At 41.6% G+C, this 20205-nt stretch overlaps 2 protein-coding genes across 4 annotated transcripts in view; both read left to right on the top strand.

Moving 5' to 3' along the window:
• The window catches only part of HSCB (HscB mitochondrial iron-sulfur cluster cochaperone), a 34395-nt gene extending 29800 nt beyond the window's left edge, over positions 1-4595 (top strand). The window contains exons 6-7 of one of the 2 annotated variants that reach the window (XR_007471635.1): positions 4348-4410; positions 4525-4595. Coding sequence is in view for 1 of the 2 variants with exons in the window: in XM_049697773.1 (XP_049553730.1) it covers positions 4348-4358 (11 nt within the window). In the remaining variant the exon portion in view is untranslated. Of the gene's footprint in view, positions 1-4347; positions 4479-4524 lie in introns of those variants that run through there. The other variant, XM_049697773.1, reaches the window with a different exon arrangement.
• A 1327-nt stretch (positions 4596-5922) lies between these two features.
• On the top strand, positions 5923-18745 carry CCDC117 (coiled-coil domain containing 117). 2 transcript variants are annotated; one of them, XM_004283768.4, is made up of 5 exons: positions 5923-6104; positions 6781-6831; positions 12728-12952; positions 13426-13563; positions 15829-18745. In XM_004283768.4, exons 1-5 carry the CDS (start codon positions 5923-5925, stop codon positions 16064-16066), a joined length of 834 nt encoding a protein of 277 aa, XP_004283816.1. In that variant the 3' UTR covers positions 16067-18745. The 2 variants fall into 2 exon arrangements, with proteins under 2 accessions (XP_004283816.1, XP_033268790.1); XM_033412899.2 differs by lacking the exon at positions 12728-12952.
• Positions 18746-20205: the final 1460 nt, after the last annotated feature.

Raw genomic sequence — 20205 nt, 5'->3', positions numbered from 1 at the left:
ACCTGAAGGAATGTGGAGTCTAGTAAGGAGGTTGGACCCTCTTAAGAGTAATAGAGAGTCATAGAAGGGTTTAGAGCAGGGGAGGAGCACATCAGGATTGCATGGTGGACAAATATCTCTGGCTCACGGGCTGGAGGGCAAGAGTGGAGCAGGGAGACCAGCTAGGAGGCTCCAGTAGGGAAGAGAAAAACAGAGCTTCTGGGGCTTCCCTGGTGGCGCAGTGGTTGAGAGTCCGCCTGCCGATGCAGGGCACACAGGTTCGTGCCCTGGTCTGGGAAGATCCCACATGCCGCGGAGCAGCTGGGCCCGTGAGCCATTGGCCGCTGAGCCTGCACGTCCAGAGCCTGTGCTCCGCAATGGGAGAGGCGACAACAGTGAGAAGCCCGTGTACCGCCAAAAAAACAAAAAAATAACAGAGCCTCTGGAGTCATGGCGATACCGATATCCCAGTTCTGCAAAATCCTAATTGCCTGCACGAGGAAGCTGCCACCCTCTGGGACTGTGCTTACCCGGCAGGTGGGAGTATCTGCCATTTCCTTCCTCTTCTGCTCCAGGCTCCCTTGTTGATGTCAACCCGAGAAGCCATGTGAAGATACCTCATCACTGCCATCAGTGCTCACCAGGACAACGCCAACGACCAAATGACCCATTAGTCAACAAATGATGACCAAGGGAAAAAGCAGACGGGAGGTCTAGACTAACGGAGACTCAAGAGACAGGCAAGGGCTTCCCTGGTGGCACAGTGGTTAAGGATCCGCCTGCCAATGCAGGGGACACGGGTTCAAGCCCTGGTCCGGGAAGATCCCACATGCCGCGGAGCAAATAACCTGTGTGCCACAACTACTGAGGCTGCGCTCTAGAGCCTGCGAGCCACAACTACTGAGCCCGTGTGCCACAACTACTGAAACCCACATGCCTAGAGCCCACACTCTGCACTGAGAAGCCACCGCAATGAGAAGCCTGAGCACCGCAACAAAGAGTAGCCCCCGCTTGCCACAACTAGAGAAAGCCCACGCACAGCGATGAAGACCCAACACAGCCAAAAAAATTAATTAAGTAAATAAATAAATAAATTTTTAAAAAGACCAGTAGGATATTAGAAATGAAAAAAAGAATTAAAAGAAAAAAAAGAGACAGGCAAACCTAATACGAGGTTGAACTGTGATGCCATCAAACCAACAGAAAAAAGACATGTGGGGACACTTGGAAAAATGTGAATACAGATGAGATGATTTTAAAGAATTATTATTAATTCTGTTTAGGTGTGATAAAAGCATTGTGGTTATGTTTTGTTTTGTTTTAAATATTTGTTAGAGATAAATGTTAAAGCATTTACAGATAAAGTACAAGTCTGGGATTTGCTTTAAAATAATCATGAAAAATTCCCGTGCCCTAACACAGTATTTCCTATTTACATATTACATCCTTTTTTATCCTCATACGCACACATTTTTTCCAGGCCTGTAGCCATAATACGCCAATTCTTTTATGATCCGAGAACAAATGCTGCGTTTGAGAAGGGGCTCCTCTATTTGGAATGTCATTGGCAACACATGAACGTACAAGTTTCACTCTGTCCTTGACAGCCAAGGTCGTTCTCCTTTTTTTTTTTTTTTTGTTCTCCTTTTTTAAGCAGGAGCATTAATTTCTTAGGGATTGTGATGGTTAATTTTATGTATTAACTTGATTAGCCTAAGGGATGTCCCAATAGCTGGTAAAACATCATTTCTGGGTGTGCTTCTGAGGATGTTTCTGGAAGAGATTAGAATTTGAATTGGGGAACTGAGTATTGCAGATGGCCCTTCGATGTGGGTGGGCACCCGCCAATCCACTGGGGGCTCTAATAGAAGAAAGAGGAGGAGGAAGGGCAAATTGGCTCTCTCTTTCTGCTTGAGCTGAGACATCCATCTGCTGCCCTTGGATGTCGGTTCTCCTGATACTCAGGCTTTCGCACTCAGAGACTTACACCATCAACCCCCTGATTGGCAAGCCTTCAGACTCAGGCTGAATTACATCACTGGCTTTCTGGTTTTCTAGTTGCAGATGGCAGATGGTGGGACTTCCTGGCTTCCATAACCAAGTAAGTCAATTCCTGTAATAGGTCTCCTCTTATATATATATATCCCAGGATATATCCCTGTATATCCTATAGTTTCTGTTTCTCTGCAGATCCCTGACTAATGCAAGGATCTTCCCTCGAATATGCATTTGAGGATCCTCAGCAGGAAAAAAAAAAAAAAGTTTCTATTTGCTTGTGGAAAGCGGTAATGATATTCCTGGTTTTGGAATCAGTCAAATCTTTCCAGAACCATCATTACTAACTGTGAGACCTTGAGATTTGTCCTTCACCTCACTGAATCTTAGCCTCTAATTCTGCAAAGTGGTGATATTAACACCATAGTACAGAGTTGTTGTGGAGCCAACATGAAATAGTGCCCTCAGCACAGTGCCTGGTACATAGTAAGTGTTCAATAAATGCATGCTGCTGGTGGTGTTTGCTTCTTTCAGCCTCTTGTTTTTAACCTCATGTCCTAGTCCATCCGGGCTGATATAACAAATATCATAGACTGGGTGTTATATAAACAACAGAAATTTATGCTCACAGTTCTGGAGGCTGGGAAGTCTGAGATGGAGTCACCAGCAGATTCAGTGTCTGGTGACAACACATTCCTAGTTCATAGATGGCCATCTTTCTGCTGTCCTCACATGGTAGAAGGAGCAGGGGAGCTTCGTAGGGTCTCTTTATAAGGGCATTTGTGAGGGTTCCACCCTCATGACCTAATCACCTTCCAGAGGCCTAATACTATCCTAATACTATCATATTGGGGGTCAGGATTTCAACACATGAATTTGGGGGGACACAAACATTCAGTCCATTGTACCTCATCAATTGTTTATTTCAAAAACATTTATCCTTTATGGCCTAATAAATAGTACATATTCATTGGAAAAGAATAAAAACTTATACCCAGAAAGTGTAAGTTCTAGTATTGCCATCAACATTTTGGTTTGGTGTCTTTTCTTCCAGAGGGGATGAAGCCTAATATTTTTGTATTAACATCCTGACGAGGTTGTTTCTTGCTAAGCTCTAGTAACTAATGACTATTAATTATGTAGACAAATTACTCACCCTCTCTAAGTTTGGTTTTGCTGTCTTTATATAGAGTCATATGAGTATCTGTGGTCTAGTTGTGATAGTGCACAGCTCTTATGTGTGTATTGGACACTAGCACACAGGTACGTGAGTGTGCACATACACACAAATAAGAAAAAAAGACTGGAAGGATATTCATAACAATCATGCTTCTAATGGGATGCTATTAAGGCGATTTTTATTTGCTTCTCTAACCTTTTATCACCACTTCAACTAATTTTTTACTAAGAACCTGTGTTTTTTTCCGCATGCGCAGGCTCAGCGGCCTGGCTTACGGGCCCAGCCGCTCCGCGGCATGTGGGATCTTCCACATGCCGAGGGCACGAACCCGCGTCCCCTGCATCGGCAGGCGGACTCTCAACCACTGCGCCACCAGAGAAGCCCCTGTGTTAGTTTTAAAACCAGAAAACTTTTTTTTTTTTAATAAAAAGATAAATAAGATTAGCCACCAGGAAAAAGGAGTCAGGAAGGGATTGTCTAAGTGTCTGTATGTCTCTGACCCACCAATCCTATGAGAGGTGAGCCAGAAGTCACCTCTAGGAGGCAGGCCTGGATTGTCACTGAAAAGAAGAGATGCTCTCAGTAGCCACTGTTAAGTTCCATAGCCATTCTCCCCAAGTTAGTGTGGGAGACAGTGCACAATGATTCTGGTTTTTTCTTCCAGAGGTCCGAAGCTCCATGTAGTCTCTCTCAGACACATTATACTGAGGCTTTCACTGATTCCCCCAAAGCACTTTTTCCAGGGAATTCAATGAGATGGAGCAAAGCCTAGACGTTTAAGGCAGGATCTAGGGTCTCAGACCTGGGGCTGAACACTGGCTCCATCACTTATAGCTGAGGGAATTGGGAACCATAACCTGCCTCAATTTCCTTATCTGTAAAATGGGGGCATAAAAGCATCCAATTTAGCATTATTATGAGGAATACTTGACTTTATCTGGGTAAAGAGCACCTGCAAATAGGAAGTACCTAATAAATTATTAATTCTAATACATTGCTTGATAAGGGGCATGCAACTTAGTATAGAATTGTGAATTAAAGGATAAAAGAATGAATTTGGATAGACATTCAAGAAATATAATTATGTGGAAAAGAAGTTTCAGAATAATATATAGAGTAGGACTCCCTTTTATAAATGTATATTTGTATGTCTATGTGTATATAACATCATCTGGATGGATTTTTTTTTTCAGGTGAGGAATGAGTTGACCATTTGTAGAAGTGACCCAGGAGAATATCTTTTATATCCAGTTGAGGTAAGTAGGGTGTTACCTTAAGGAGGCAAAACTGCATTGTAAATGTCAGTAAGAAAACTTAAACTGAATCAATCATATTACATTAGACAAAGGGGTCCATTTACTTTTTCCCAGACTACCATGAAGGCAATGGAAATGGAGAAAAACGAAGAGAAACCTGGAGGCCTTTGACGAGCCCATAGGACTTGCTAACTGATTAAATATGGGGGGGGGCGGTGAACAAAAAAGAGGCATCAATGATGATGCTTAGGGTTTTGGTTAGAAAGAGAAAAGCATCTTCTAACAGCTGAAACTGGCCTGGTACTATCAGGTGGACCCTGGTGTTCCCTGTTAAACAATTTCACAGAACATCAACATCAAACAGGGACAGAGATGTGACTTCTATGGATCAAGATAAAAGCAAGACCCCGTTGTAATCCTGTCTGTAACCCAATCCTAAACATTGTCCAAAGCACAAAATGACCAAACATCTCCCATCCTGGCCAATGCAAGGACTGTTGCTTCTTTACCAACTGTAGGTTTAGCCTCCCTTCATTCCCCCCACCTTCTAGGAAAGATTAGCTAAGATAACCATAGAATTATCTCTGCTTTCTGACAGTATTAAGTCCAGAGCAAAGCCCTGCTTCTTTGACCTGCCCCCAAATCCCCCTATGACACACAGAAATCCTATAGGAAGCCTTTCCTAACACCCTCTTACTGAGACACTCCCTGACTGCAGTAAGTCAATAAATCCATCTTTGGTCAATTACAGGTGTGTTCTTGGTGGTCTTTGGCTGAAGGGCATTGACTTTGGTATAAGTAACTCAGACTAGATGATGGTGCCATTTCCTGAGATGGGGAAAATGATCGTGATCAGTGGTTGTGGTGACAAATTCTGCTAGCCCTTTAGCAAGACTTTGTCTCTGGTGTCCCAGATAGAGCCTGGAAGTCTTGCCAGTCCCTCTCAGAAGAGCTCTAAGTTTTTCCCTCATCCTCCATGCTGTTCCCTCTAAGGCATCATCAACTTCATTTACATTAAAACACAGAAGGAATTACTAGCTGATTTTTAACGTGTACTATGTGCCAAGAAGTGTCCTAAGGGCTCTAGATGTTTTAATCCATTTAATTCTCCCATCGGTCTTATGAACATAGGTACTACTGTTTTCAGGTTTTCCTACTGAGAAAACTGAGGTACAGAGGTTCCATAACTTGCTGAGTGAGGATTCGAACCTATATCATATTCTAGGTTGGCCAGGGCCACCCTCCAGCCCCGGAGACTCGGACAAGCAGCCATCTTGTTTGTAGTCCTCAAGGACTTCAACTCCCGGCAGACCTTGCGTCAGCAGTTCTCCACACACAACAAATCCCGGCGTGCCCCGGGCGGCTTGGGGTGGAGGGTTCTAGAAGGCGTGACGTGGGGTCGGGAGCGGGCTCAGAAGCGGGCGCCTCTTGGCAGTCGCTGTGGCAGCCGCTGCCGGGTCTGGGGCCGCGGGCAGCCGGGGCCGCGGGCGCAGCCTCCTCACCTCTCCGGCCATGGCCGCGCTTGGCCGGCCTTTCAGCGGCCTCCCGCTGAGAGGCGGCTCGGACTTCCTACAGCCGCCACCGGCTTTCCCCGGCCGGGCCTTCCCGCCGGGGGCGGACGGCACCGAGCTGGCCCCGCGGTGGGAACCCCGCGCCGCCCCGAGCAGCCCGGGCGGGAGCGCGGCGCGCGGACGGTGAGGATCTCGGCCGGCGGGCGGGCGGGCGCGGGCTATTTGACCCTCCCCGCGACCTTCGGCGGGGGCTTCTCAGCCCCAGGTTGCTGATGAGGATACTGAGCCCCACAGTCGGTTACCGTTAGTCGCCTGAGGTAGCAAAGCGCGGGGGTCCGCTTCGGACCCTGGCCCCCCTGCGTCCCGGGAAGTGAGGAAACGGTCCGAGCTCGCCCAGGGCGTGCGAGGAAGGGAGCCGGGTCGAGCCGGGTCGAGCCGGGCCTGGAGCTGCCGTGGGCGCGCACTCGCCTCGCTCCCTCCAGACCGCGGCGGAGCCGCCGCTGCTGTTAACTTTCAGCGCCTCTCGGACATTGAGTTTTCTCATCCGCAACTTGGGACAGAAGTGGGTCCTCCTAGTGGGATCGTAAAATAAAGTGCTTAGCCCGGTGCCTGCCCCGATACGTTTTCCCTACGGTGGTCCCCCTCAATTTATCTCCCCCGGTCTTGACCAAATGAGAAGTTTAGATTTCAGTCTCTATACCTGACTGACCTTGTGACCTGTATATCCATCCCACTCGGCAAGGAAGGGGACCGCTGGTGGGAATGGGGTGGGCAAGATTATCGGAGCCAGAAAGTGGATGCTGAACGCACCCGCTCAATAAATTTCTCAGCTGACTGATTTTCTGGTTTGTTTCAACAGTGTTTCAGTTCACCATAGAAAGAAACACAAGCGAGAGGAGGAGGAGGATGAGTAAGTTTCAGGTGCCTTTTATTCACTTAACGGTCACTTAATTTAACCTATTTTATATCCATGACTATTTGTTTTTAAGTGAAAGTGTGAAACATCAGGTGTCTGAAAGGAGGTCCAAGGAACTGATAACATGGGTTACGTTTTAGAGAACGGAGCTGGGCAGGTCAGAGGGAAACTTGTCACTCTGTAAACAATTGTATAGCTTGGACATGGAAGCAACCTAAGTGTCCATCGACAGATGAATGGATAAAGAAGATGTGGCACATATACACAATGGAGTATTACTCAGTCATAAAAAGAAACGAAATTGAGTTATTTGTAGTGAGGTGGATGGACCTAGAGTCTGTCATACAGAGTGAAGTAAGTCAGAAAGAGAAAAACATACCGTATGCTAACACATATATATGGAATCTAAAAAAAAAAAAGGCTCTGAAGAACCTAGGGGCAGGACAGGAATAAAGACGCAGATGTAGAGAATGGACTTGAGGACGTGGGGAGGGGGAAGGGTAAGCTGTGACAAAGTGAGAGAGTGGCATGGCCATATATACACTACCAAATGTAAAATAGATAGCTAGTGGGAAGTAGCCGCATAGCACAGGGAGATCAGCTCAGTGCTTTGTGACCCCCTAGAGGGGTGGGATAGGGAGGGTGGGAGGGAGACGCAAGAGGGAGGAGATATGGGGATATATGTATATATATAGCTGATTCACTTTGTTATACAGCAGAAACTAACACAACATTGTAAAACAATTATACTCCAATAAAGATGTTAAAAAATATATATAAGCGATTGTAATGTTTGAACTTTGAGCCATGTGAATATTGTTATATGCACAAAATAAAAATTCGCAGAAGGCTACGTATTGAAAAGTCTTACACTCCTTGCTCCCAGTTCTCCCCAGAAGTTACCCTTGTTGCCTGTTTCCTATGTCTCCTAAGGAAGATAATGTAAAAATTTACAAGTTTTTGACTGTATATAGTTCTGGTTTTTTACATTGTAAGTAAGATACTGTTCACACTGCAACACATCGGATCTTTTCATTTTACTCTCCTGTAGCTTGTTGCATATGGGCACATAGAGTTCTACCTAATTTCTTTTGCAACAGGTGAGTGGAACTCTATTGTAAGGCTAGGTACAGATAATTAACCAGTCTCCTAGTGATAGATTTCTAAGTTAATTCTAATCTTCGTTATTACTAACAAATCTACCATGACCACCATTCTTTTTTTTAACATCTTTTATTGGAGTCTAATTGCTTTACAATATTGTGTTAGTTTTTGCTGTATAACAAAGTGAATCAGCTATATGTATACATATATCCCCATATCCCCTCCCTCTTGCGTCTCCCTCCCACCCTCCCTATCCCACCCCTCTAGGTGGTCACAAAGCATGGAGCTGATCTCCCTGTGCGATGCAGCTGCTTCCCACTAGCTAGCTATTTTACATTTGGTAGTGTATATATGGCCATGCCACTCTCTCACTTTGTCACAGCTTACCCTTCCCCCTCCCCACGTCCTCAAGTCCATTCTCTACGTCTGCGTCTGCGTCTGCATCTTTATTCCTGTCCTGTCCCTAGGTTCTTCAGAACCTTTTTTTTTTTTAGATTCCATATATATGTGTTAGCATATGGTATTTGTTTTTCTCTTTCTGACTTACTTCACTCTGTATGAAAGATTCTAGGTCCATCCACCTCACTACAAATAACTCAATTTTTTTCCTTTCTGTGGCTGAGTAATATTCCATTGTATATATGTACCACATCTTTATTCATTTATCTGTCGATGGACAATTAGGTTGCTTCCATGTCCTGGCTATTGTAAATAGTGCTGCAGTGAACATTGGACCACCATTCTTTTTAAGTTCTTTGTATATATTTGCAAGTAGGTAAATGGATTCCTAGATGGGAAATTGCTGGATCTTAAAGTATATACATTTTGAATTTTGGAAAAAGTTGTTGCCAATTTATACTCCTTTGGGGGTGGGAATGCCTGTTTCTCCATCTTCTCAGATGGAGATTTTTTGATCACCACTTAACTGATAGGTAAAAAATTACATCTCATAGGCAGACAGTCTTAAAAAAAAAAAATGAGTAAAAGATTTCCCCAAAGGGGATATCCAAATGACCAATTAAATGAAAAGATGTTTGACCTCATTGGTCTTTAGGGAAATGCATATTAAAGACACAATAAGATACTCCACCACCAGATACTGGAGGGTTCTGTAGCACCAGGAACTCTCAAACACTATGGATGAGTATGTAAATTGCTACAACACTTTGGGAAACAGTTTTGCATTATCGCATGAGTTGAAGATGCACATACCCATTTACCCAGCAGTTCTTCTCTTGAGTATGTACATGTGCTCATCAGGAGACATGTACAAGAAAGTTCATAGCATCCTTGTTCATGATAGCTCAAAATTGAAATGTCCCTGAACAGTACAATGGATAAAGTAAATTTTTTGCTGAGTTCAATTCAGCAAAAAAAAAACAAAAAAACCCCACATCTATCAACCTAGATGTGTCTTACAGTATGAGCAAAAGAAACATCACAAGAATGTATATGTATACAGTATAATTCCTTATATATAAGGTTCAAAACCAGGCAAAACTAAAACCTTGAAGATTGCATATCTACATACTTGATAATGTATTTTTTAAAAAATGAAGTGATTACCATAAAAGATAGTATTTACCTACAGAGAGGAGGGAGTAGAGTACCATTTTGGGATTCTGACAGCAGTCTATACCTTGTATATTATTTTCATGGATTTTTTTTTTTTTTTTTCCCCTGGTACACGGACCGGGGCACGAACCCATGTCCCCTGCATCGGCAGGCAGACTGTCAACCACTGTACCACCAGGGAAGCCCCTGGATTTTTGTTTCATAATTATTGTATGTACTTTTATAAGTGTAGGCATTTTATAATTAAAGAAATTAGATCACTGTTTTAATTTGTATTTTGTAAATTATAGGCGGTGTTGAACATCTTTTAAGCCATCTGTGTTTCATTTTGTGTGAATTGTTCATGTTTCTGCAAATTTTTTATTGGCTTATTGGTCTTTTTCTTGTTAATCTATAAGAAATTTTATTAAGGAAGCCAGTATATTATATATGTTTTGTTTTCTCCAGATTTGTTGTCTTTCAACTTCGTGTATGTTCTTTTTTTTTTCTTTTTTTGCCAGCAGAAACTTTGAATTTTCTCATCTGGTTGATACATAGACTAATGAGACAGTAGATTTGAATGTTGTCTCAGTTTAAAAACACTTCTGGAAAAAAAAAACAAAAAAAAACCATTTCTGGGACTTCCCTGGCAGTCCAATGGTTAAGACTCTCCGCTTCCAATGCAGGGGGCATGGGTTTGATCCCTGGTTGGGGAACTAAAAATCCTGAATGCTGTGGCGTATGGCCAAAAATTTTTTTTTAAATAAATAATAAAAAACCTCTGGACCAGACAATATTTATGTTCTTTATAGCCTTGGGGTTACTGTAGATACACAGGGACCTCTTTGCTTTTATCTTTTGGGGTTCCTTATAGGAGATTATTGAATAAAGGGTTCCAGTGTCATAAATAAAAAGTTTGAAGTGTACAAACAATTGGCTTTAAAAGTTAACCATCTTTTATATAACTGATTCATTTTTTTGTGAAGCTGAAACTAACATACCATTGTAAAGCAATTATACTCCAATAAAAATGTTAAAAAAAAAAAAGTTAACCATCTTTGATATACACGTGGAGAGATTGAGGCCCTGAGACTGGACAGTTGGATGTCAAATACCTAGAAGTGTGCTGCCCACCTGCCACTTCCATAGCTCTTATCAGAACTTTAAAGTCTTTTATATCCCATTTTCTTTGGGACTTAATCATCATTGATCTCTAAGTATTTGCAAAGTGGACCTAGAGGCATGAAATAATTTAGCCCAAATTATGTTGGAGATCAGAGATCAGAACCCAGCTCTGATACTCAGTTGCATTTAAAGATCTTTTTAAATATATATATATATTTATTAGGCTGCTCCAGGCCTTCATTGCACCATACAGGATTTTTTAGTTGCGGCATTTGAACTCTTAGTTGCGGCATGCATGCGGGATCTAGTTCCCCCACCAGGGATGGAACCCAGGTCCCCTGCACTGGGAGCATGGAGTCTTACCCACCGGGCCAGCAGGGAAGTCCCTCAGCTGTATTTAATAGTTGAATTGTTAGATATTCTAGATTCATTCTGCTTTTTCTTACATGACTTTTTTTTTTTGGCTGTGTTGAGTCTTCGTTGCTGCACGCGGGCTTTCTCTGGTTGCAGCGAGTGGGGGCTACTCTTTGTTGTGGTGCAGTGGCTTCTCGTTGTGGAGCACAGGCTCTAGGCGTGCGGGCTTAGTAGTTGTGGCACGCGGGCTCAGTAGTTGCGGCTCATGGGCTCTAGAGCACAGGCTCAGTAGTTGTGGCGCACGGGCTTAGTTGCTCTGCGACATGTGGGATCTTCCCGGACCGGGCTCAAACCCATGTCCCCTGCATTGGTAGGCGGATTCTTAAGCACTGAGCCACCAGGGAAGTCCAACATGACTTCTTACGTCTATAACTTTTTCTTCTGCTTTCGAAAACGTCACATACTTTATCCAAATACTACAGAAATGTTTGATTTATGGATAGACATTCTTAATACTTTCTTACGAATTAAAAATAATTATACACGAAACATCTCATTTAATAATTGATTCCAGTCAAAAATCTAGGTTCAAGAGAGCATTATTATTTGTCAGATTTTATATTGCCAGAGACTTGAATGTTGATTTTCATAGTCTTGACATGAAATAGAAATTTCTTTCTAAAATACATGCTTCTTCCTTTGACTCTTAGTTTAGAATCAGAAGCTGTGGTAGCCATTAATGAATTTTTTGGTTGCAGAGCTGTGTTCTGGTCTTGAGATTGTGCTTGGTGATGCCCAGGTAATGTACTTTTGGTCTAAATACTCAAATAGAGCAGGGCAGGTTGTCTATTTAACTTGCTTCAGGACAGGTCTCAGCTAAACACCAGGCAGGTCATAGTACTTGCAGATACTAGTTCGTGGTAAGAGCTTGAACAGTTGAATTTCCCTAACAAGGCAGGAGGTTTTAGTGAAAGTGGCAAAGAGGTAGGATTCAGGGTCTGTCTCTGGGGTCTGGTACCCAAAATATCAATACAACTCACCTTACATGACACTTTGGAGGGAGCACTTTAGTTTTCGAGGTCCTAGTTTCCACATGTGCAAAACAAAGAAATTGGATTTGATGAACTCTAAGGTCTCAAGGAAATACAAAATTTCTAGGAAGTGAGGATAGTTTATGTTGCAAGGCAGGAGAAAAGTGCACCCCATTATTAGGGACCCATAGGGCAAATGACAGCCTCTGCCATTTTTGGAGAGAACCAAGAAATCAGCAATATCATTTGCATCTGTAGTACTTGCTGCAGACCTGATGAAGCGAATATTTTTGCCCTAAGGGAATATAGGATGCCTGCAGATTACCTCCTCATATGCCAAGTGTAGTGGAGCAGCAGCAATTTGAAAAAATATGGCTGGCACTGAATTGCTACTTTGTGATTTTTGTATTCTTTACTTCCCACTTGACCTTTCCAGAGCTGAATAAGTAAGAACGACTTTAAATTCCCACAGCGAACACTTCTAATCTGGAAAAGCAAAAATCTTGCAGTTGCAACCTAATTTGACAAATGTCGGGAAGGGAAACATCTCAGGGAGGCTGTGAGAATGACAGAAAAGAAAATGTGTGATTTTCCATCTTGTAATCACACACTGTCAAAAAGTAGAGGTTTTTCGTAGAAGAATTTGATTAGAGATGGGGGATGATACACATTTCATTTATATTAGCCAGGATTTTCATTGATTTTTTTTTTTTTTTTTTCAGTTGTCCAGTAAGAAAGAAAAGGCTAACTGAAGCAGGGCTCTGTGCTGGTCCTAATGACTGGATTCTTTGTGCACATCAGGATATAGAGGGTCATGGAGTAAATCCGTGCACTAGTGGCCTTTCTGCACCTGGCATGTTAGATGTTATTTGTGAAGAGATGGATCAGACAACAGGAGAACCACAATGTGAAGTTGCCCGAAGGAGGCTTCAGGAAATTGAGGACAGGTAAATGGGCAGCATATATCTAGCTGCTTATTATTGTTCCTATGTAACATCTCTACTCTTTCAAGTTAGTCTAATTCATCATTTGGTGATTCCTTGATCCTCAATATATCAGACTATAAAAATCAGAAAGCTCAAAGTATACACTTTAAATGTTAAAGTAAGTTCTTCTCATAGAACTGTACTAAATATTTTCACTTACTATCTCTGAATATTAGTTTTTGGTAATGAGGGTTTTTAGGGACACGTTCTTCAAATTTGATTGCCTCTAATGTAAAACATTTTGGTTAAATGTTGAACAGCTCTTTTGTGTATACTTTTTTCTCAGGTATAGTCTCATATTTTACTTGATATTTTACTGTAGCACCTGTTGCGTTTATCCTTGTTTTTATTTTTTAAATTTTTTCCAATTAATAAATATATAATAGCTTAACTAAATAATTTTTCTTTCTTCCTTCGCTTCTGTCTTTATTTAGAATAATTGACGAAGATGAAGAAGTTGAAGCTGACAGAAATATTAACCATCTTCCCAGCCTTGTCCTTTCTGATACCATGAAAACAGGTTTGAAGAGGGAATTTGATGAAGTCTTTACAAAGAAAATGATTGAGTCCATGTAAGTTTTGGTTTCTGGTTTCCATTCAGTTATGATCTTGGAGGGAAAACACAGTCTCTAGATATTTCCTGATCGCCAACCAAGTGAAAGCATAGTACGTTTGTATTTAGCCCAAGTCGGAGACCTTTTCTTAGTTCATTGGGGTGAGCAAAACGCTACGCAAGCAGGAGTTGGCTGCCTTGTGTACTCAGCCCTGGGTTGTTTTGAAGTCCTAAAATGCACTAATAGTCTAATATTTGGAAATGGGAGGATTGGCAAGAAAGAACCCATTCTCATATGTATATGTGTAGCTGATTCACTTTGTTATACAGCAGAAACTAACACACCATTGTAGAGCAATTATACTCCAGTAAAGAAGTTAAAAAAAAAAAACCCATTCTCTCAAATACCTATGCTAGGATGTAGGAACCACATTTCAAAAGTACCTTTTACCTGGCTCTCTCAGTTATCTAGGACCACTATTAGGACCTAGGAAACAAAAGTCTCCCAGCAGTCAAAAAAGTTATCACAAAGGCCACAATCCACAGCTCATATTCTTACCTCATAGTGTGTAGCCCCTCAGGCCTTTAGCTCTAAGAGCCATTTTGCACTTAGTTTAGACCCAGTTTGATCAGCTCAGTTATCTGGTTTCCTCAGTCATCAGAGTAGAAACACAAAAACAGCAGAACAGACAAACTCATAGTAGTCAATAGTGACAGTACAGTGTGAGAACAGGATAGGCAACTGGAAAGCAAACATAAGAACCTGAAAAGCAAAGCAGCCTGGAGCCCATTTACATAAGAACTAAAGATAGCCCTGTAATTCTTGTAGTCCTTGAGCTTTGATGATTTCAAGTGGTCATTACTGACTCTGTAAAGTACAGTTGTCTCTTAATATCCATGGGGGGATTGGTTCCAAGACCCCCTGCGGATACTAAAATCCAAGGATGCTCAGTTCCCTTATATAAAATGGTCTGAGGGCTTCCCTGGTGGCGCAGTGTTTAGGAATCCACCTGCCAATGCAGGGGACACAGGTTCGAGCCCTGGTCTGGGAAGATCCCACATGCCACGGAGCAACTAAGCCCTTGTGCCACAACTACTGAGCCTGCGCGCTAGAGCCCATGAGCCACAACTACTGAGCCCGCGTGCCATAGCTTCTGAGGCCCGCACGCCTAGAGCCTGTGCTCTGCAACAAGAGAAGCCACCACAATGGGGAGCCCACACACTGCAACGAAGAGTAGCCCCCACTCGCCACAACTAGAGAAAACCACGCAGCAGTGAAGACCCAACACAGCCAAGAATAAGTAAATAAATTAATTAATTAAAAAAATAAAATGGTCTGAATCAAAAACCCACAGATACAGAGGGCCAACTGTAGTAGGCAAGTTATAAAGTGCCATTTAGATGTTGCCTAGAAAAGACTTCAGATAGACTTGGTACTCAGTGAGGGTAAGTGTCAGATATCTGAAAAATTCTCTTAGGATACAGTCCCACTGATGCCAGGTAGATGAGGCAGTATTGTCTTTAGACACAGTGGGTTCCACTGCTGCTCGATGTTAGCACACAAGGGTTTTGCATTAGCCTCCTAGCTTGATCTTATAATTCTGACTACCCAGCCCTTAGGGTGGGTAGATAGTTTAGCCAAGAGTAAGCAGGTCACATTGCCCTCCAGCCTAAAACATAGCACTTTCTGCTCTTGGTAGTTTTCCAGAAGCTAGCCTTGTGTGTGTGTGTGGGGGGGTGTTCTTCATTGTTTGTGTTTTATTTTTCCTTACTTGCCCTTGGGTCCCAGAAACCATCAAACCATCACTAGATGGAGAGGGCAGCGAGGGGGTGGGGTAGGCACAGACAGTGGCTTACTGCAAAAAGCATTATGTTTCATAGCTGTACTAAGCAAAAGGCATACTGAGATATTTTTAGTGTGTTTGGCCAATGTTTCTTTTTCATTTATAATGGTTTAGTACAAGATAGTAGCTCACATCTGCTAATATTAACCACAGTTTAAGAAAACACTATAATAAATCAAGGGCCTCTGTTTTACATGTTGAATGTTTATATTCTAATCACAGCATCAGTACAACCAGTTGGTTTGCTTAAAAATGCATGCAGAACTGTAAAATTTAATGTACTTGAGTGGCCTCTGTAAAGATCAGTTTGGATTGTCATAAATTTCCTATTTAATCCCATCCGTTTTTAGATGTTAGGTAGCAAACATTAGTTTTTCAATGTATATCTTTTATTTTCATGTTATAAAATTATTGATAAAAATCTGTATTTTATGTCTTAGGAGCCGTCCTTCCATGGAGCTTGTGCTCTGGAAACCTCTCCCTGAACTCCTTTCTGATAAGCCAAAGCTGTCATCTAATGCTAAGAACTACACAGGAGAAAGCCAAACTAAGCATGCAGCTGCTGGCACTGCCTACCCTCAAAGAACTGAACTGTTCTTGGAACCTCGGCAAACAGGGTTGCCTGTTTACACTAGTTTGGAGACAGCTGCTTGCACAGAAGAAGAGATGGAACTTTAGACACCAGTTTCTATACTAAAGTTGTCAAATTTTAGAAGGCTTATGTGTTCAGTCATGAGCCTGCTTGTACAGTATAGGGACTTGAAAGTTTTGAAACGGGTGTAATAGCTCCACCTGTGATTTGGGGTGGGACTCTCATTTTGGGTAGCCATTTCTTGAATTCAACTTTTGCCAAGGAAGCTTGTCTCAAGAGAAAAGCAGTTTCTAGGGGTCTTATTAAAGGAATAAGGAGTACATTCTGCAAAGTCAAGTATAGAAGCTATATGTGTAAGCATGACTTTTAAGTCATCTGTCACATTGTTTATATCATTCAGATACTTGAGTTGAAAAAGATGCATTAAGAAAGTAGGATGCTCTCCTACTATGTGTACTTCGACAGTCGAGCCACAACTTCATATGTAGTTATGAGCTCTGTTTACAGTGGTGACTATATATGATTGGGGAGAAGGAGAAAGGAGGCAGTAGCTTAAGCCTATGCTGGGGAAATTAACAGAGGCTCTGAAACCTGTATATTAATTGTCAATTCATTGTAGCTATATTGATTAGCCAGTAGCGTTGTGGCTCCCCTCTTTGCCTCTGAAAATGGAATGAAAAATACAAAGAAAAGGTTTTTCCTTTGAGGCTCTTTCGCCTTGTGCTACTGTTGCTCCTTGGTTTCCCTTGCATAATCGATAAGCCCAGCTATTCAGTAATGTTTACAGCTTAATTAACTTTGAGTGATAGTTTAAAAGGTTGTGAGGTAAACCATGTGCGAATTGGCTCTGGGAGAAGCATCCCTCAGGTAATACTGGGGCAGTGCTGTATCAGCTAAGCCCAGCATATAACTTCTGTAGTTAAAAAAAAAAGTTGTGCCTGTATAAGCAAGTTGAGTTTTTTAATGTTAATTTAGAAAACAGTGACTGAATAATTAGCTGAGCACATATGGGCAAGTGACATTGAGATTTACTGAAATAGCCAGTTTGCCTATTGTTTCAACTATGGTGCAGTAAGCCTAAAAGTTAGAGAATAGCTTCCTGCTAGCAGGAAATCTTCATCTTGAGGACCTTAACCAGGCTCAAGGCGTCCTCTGAGGGTAACCAGGATTGAAGTTTTTTATTTCTCAGGAAGAGCTCTTCTGCGTGGCAAGGACTCAGTAGTACGAAGTAAAATGACAATTTCTTTAGTGCTACAGAATATCCACTATAACTTATTGAGTGTAATACTAGCTCTTTTAGCAGACAATGGGAGACCACCCCAGTTCTTTCTGTTTTGTTTTCTGGGTTTCTTTTGCCTTTGTTGGAATCAGATACCTTGTGTAGAAAACATGGTTTATGCCAAGTAGAGGTGACTTTAGGAGGCAGCTCCCAGGCAATTTTGAAACCCATGCCGAAGTCCCTCCCCTTTTTACAGATGGCATAGAAGTCACAAGTCTGTTAACTGGACTGTTTCTTCTCCTGCCTGTTGTTCCTGCTTTCTCTATTTCTGTCTGGATAGTCAGGAAAAGATTTAATGTTTAATATTTAAACAAAATATTTAATGTCTACACAATAAAATTATTCAAACTTCAAACCAGTATTGAAACAGTTGGAAACCAGCTAATAGTTTCTTAATCTCAGATTTAGAGATGAATGTAAACTGTATTCTGTTGAAACGTGCAAGTGTTTGATTCATGCCGTTTAAAAAACTCCTGCCTCTAGGTAATTGTTAATGGGACCAACTTGTAAAGTTTGTAGCCTTAAACCTCCATGCATTTGTTCTGCTACAGCTCAAAAACATGAAGTGACTGCCTGGAATTTGGAGTTAGTCCCAGTGTTCAGGTGAAGGAGAGGTGACAGCTTTCCAAAGAAGGACCCAAGCACACTAACACTGTCTTCTATAGGGATTGTTGGGCAGGCCTGGGATCCAGGTCTGTACAGTGAACAGGAGGAAAGAAGAGCTCTGAAACAAGGCTCAGATACCACGGGTATATGTAGGAGAGAACTAATAAGATTCTGTTAAGATCCAAGCAGAACTTGTTTCAGAAGTCATTTTACCTGACATGATCATTATTTCTGCAGGAAACATGGATGTTCAATGCTCCTTTTTAAACTTTATCCTGCATATGTTTGTACAAAAATTGTCTTCATCCATGTGGTGCTTACTCATCTGAGCCATCTCCACAGTCCCCATGCCTGTGCTTTGTTTTTCTTTTGTAGAGTAAGGCTTTTGCTTTTGCCTTAAGGTTTCCCTAGGGAATTAACAGGTCTTCATTTTGTACAGGTTTTGCAGCATGGATCAAACATTGGCTTACTATGCTAATGTGTGAAGAGAAAAAATTATCTAAAGCAGGTGAGCTTTAATGAACAAATGTGTATTTTCTCTGAGTTTGATTAGGGTGTGTGTGGTTTTGTTTTTTTTTATTTCATATGAAGAAAGTTAAGTGCGGTTCTCACAGATATTAATCAAATAAAAATTGCTACTCATTCTTGAAAAGGTGCAAATGTAAAATTTTAAAAATGAGTGGAAACTAGAACCATGAGAAAAATGTTCACCAGTGGGTTCATTAATTATTTTGTATCTGGAACTTGGTTTTGTTTTTTAATAGTGATAAGGATGGTGGAGTACTTGGAAAGTTGTGGAAGATGCTGTTAATTTTACTTTAAAATGAGAATCTGGTGTTTTTGTATTTTGTTTTCAATAAAACTTAAGTGTTTTGGACTATTTGAGATATTGTGTTCCTGCACTTAAGTAAATGAAATCAAGTTTGGGACCTTTAAAAATAGGGAGTAGGAAAATTCCTCTAGATGTCCAGTTACATGGTCATTCCTTTCTTGAGTTGACAGGTCACTGGGTGGCGGTATTGTGTGCATATTTACAACCATTAGTTGATAAATGTGGATCCCTGATTTGTGGGCAGGCAGAGTGAGTTGCGGCTACAGAAAACTCAGGATATTGTTTTCTTTACCAAAATTTGGAAATCATAGCTAAAAGTTATCTTTTTATAGATTTGTAAACTAAGCCTAAGTAGATAGTGACAATTTAGTATAATAATCCAATTCACCAGGTCCAGGGTTCCTACTTGACCAGTGGTCTTTTTACAGCAATACCTAACATGTTTAGGTTTCACTGAAATAATCTACAATAAAGTATGGTTCAGGCAGTGTAACTTTAAACTCCTTGAGGGAATATAGTTTTGTATGTATCAGTTTGGTTCAGATATTCTACTAGTGGCATTTGAGAGATGAGCTACATGCAGTTATGTGGTGTTAAGACTATATAGCTCCAGCAAGACAGGAATGTTGTCTTTCAGCAACTGGTTAGTGGGTAAACAAGCCAGTCTTCCTGTCCCTAATTAACTTTAGAAGTTAGTTAAAGATTTAATCTTAGAAGATTAGAATTTGATGCCATAAAATATTCTTGGAGTAGGAGGTATTAATTACCTCTGCCTACAGTTCTGTCCCTACTTTGCCTGCTCCAGTAACACACCTAGTAGAAAAGCAGAGAAGCACACATTGGTGTTACAAGGCCCAGGGAAATGGTGTACAGGTATCTGTCACCTGCTGCTTTGAGTTATGGACAACCTTCTGCATTTAACAGAAATCTTGCTTTGGTTTTGCAGAGAAAGATGTTTTTATTTCTAACCATTCCATTTAGTGTTTCAGTATGAAGATAGGATATCCTGAGTGTTTAGTAATTTTCACCCATCTGTGCAGGAAATGAAAACTCAATCTACACAGGTTGTGTCCTGTGTGTTATTCCTGTTGTACAGCTGTTTCTTTCACGTGATGTCATTGAATGTAAATTAGTTGAGCCCCAGTCTTCAGATGCTTGTTCTATAATGTTGAAAGCTAAAATGTATCTGTAATTACATCTGCCTACACAATCCCTAAATAGATTCTCAGCACTTGTTTTCAGTTCTAGAAAATCTGGTGATCAGGTTTTTAATTGTGGGGCAGCTGGTGGATTGTTCTTACACTTACAAAACAGAAACTCAGAGATTAAGCAAGTTTGCATTGCCAAGTACTAGGATTGGGCTCTGGTTTCAGCAACCAGGGACCTTAGGCTCTCTTGCCTACTAGTATGCTTGTGGACACGCCCCCAATCACACCAAAGGCATTCCCTTGTACTTGGCTGTAACCATAGCCTGCTTTGCCTTGCTGCTGGGGATTCTTCGAATCCCA

This window comes from Orcinus orca, chromosome 15 (genome assembly GCF_937001465.1).
Source record: "Orcinus orca chromosome 15, mOrcOrc1.1, whole genome shotgun sequence".
NCBI lineage: Eukaryota > Metazoa > Chordata > Mammalia > Artiodactyla > Delphinidae > Orcinus > Orcinus orca.
The sequence above is the reverse complement of the archived record's forward strand: the minus strand, read 5'-3'. Positions and strand labels throughout refer to the sequence as shown.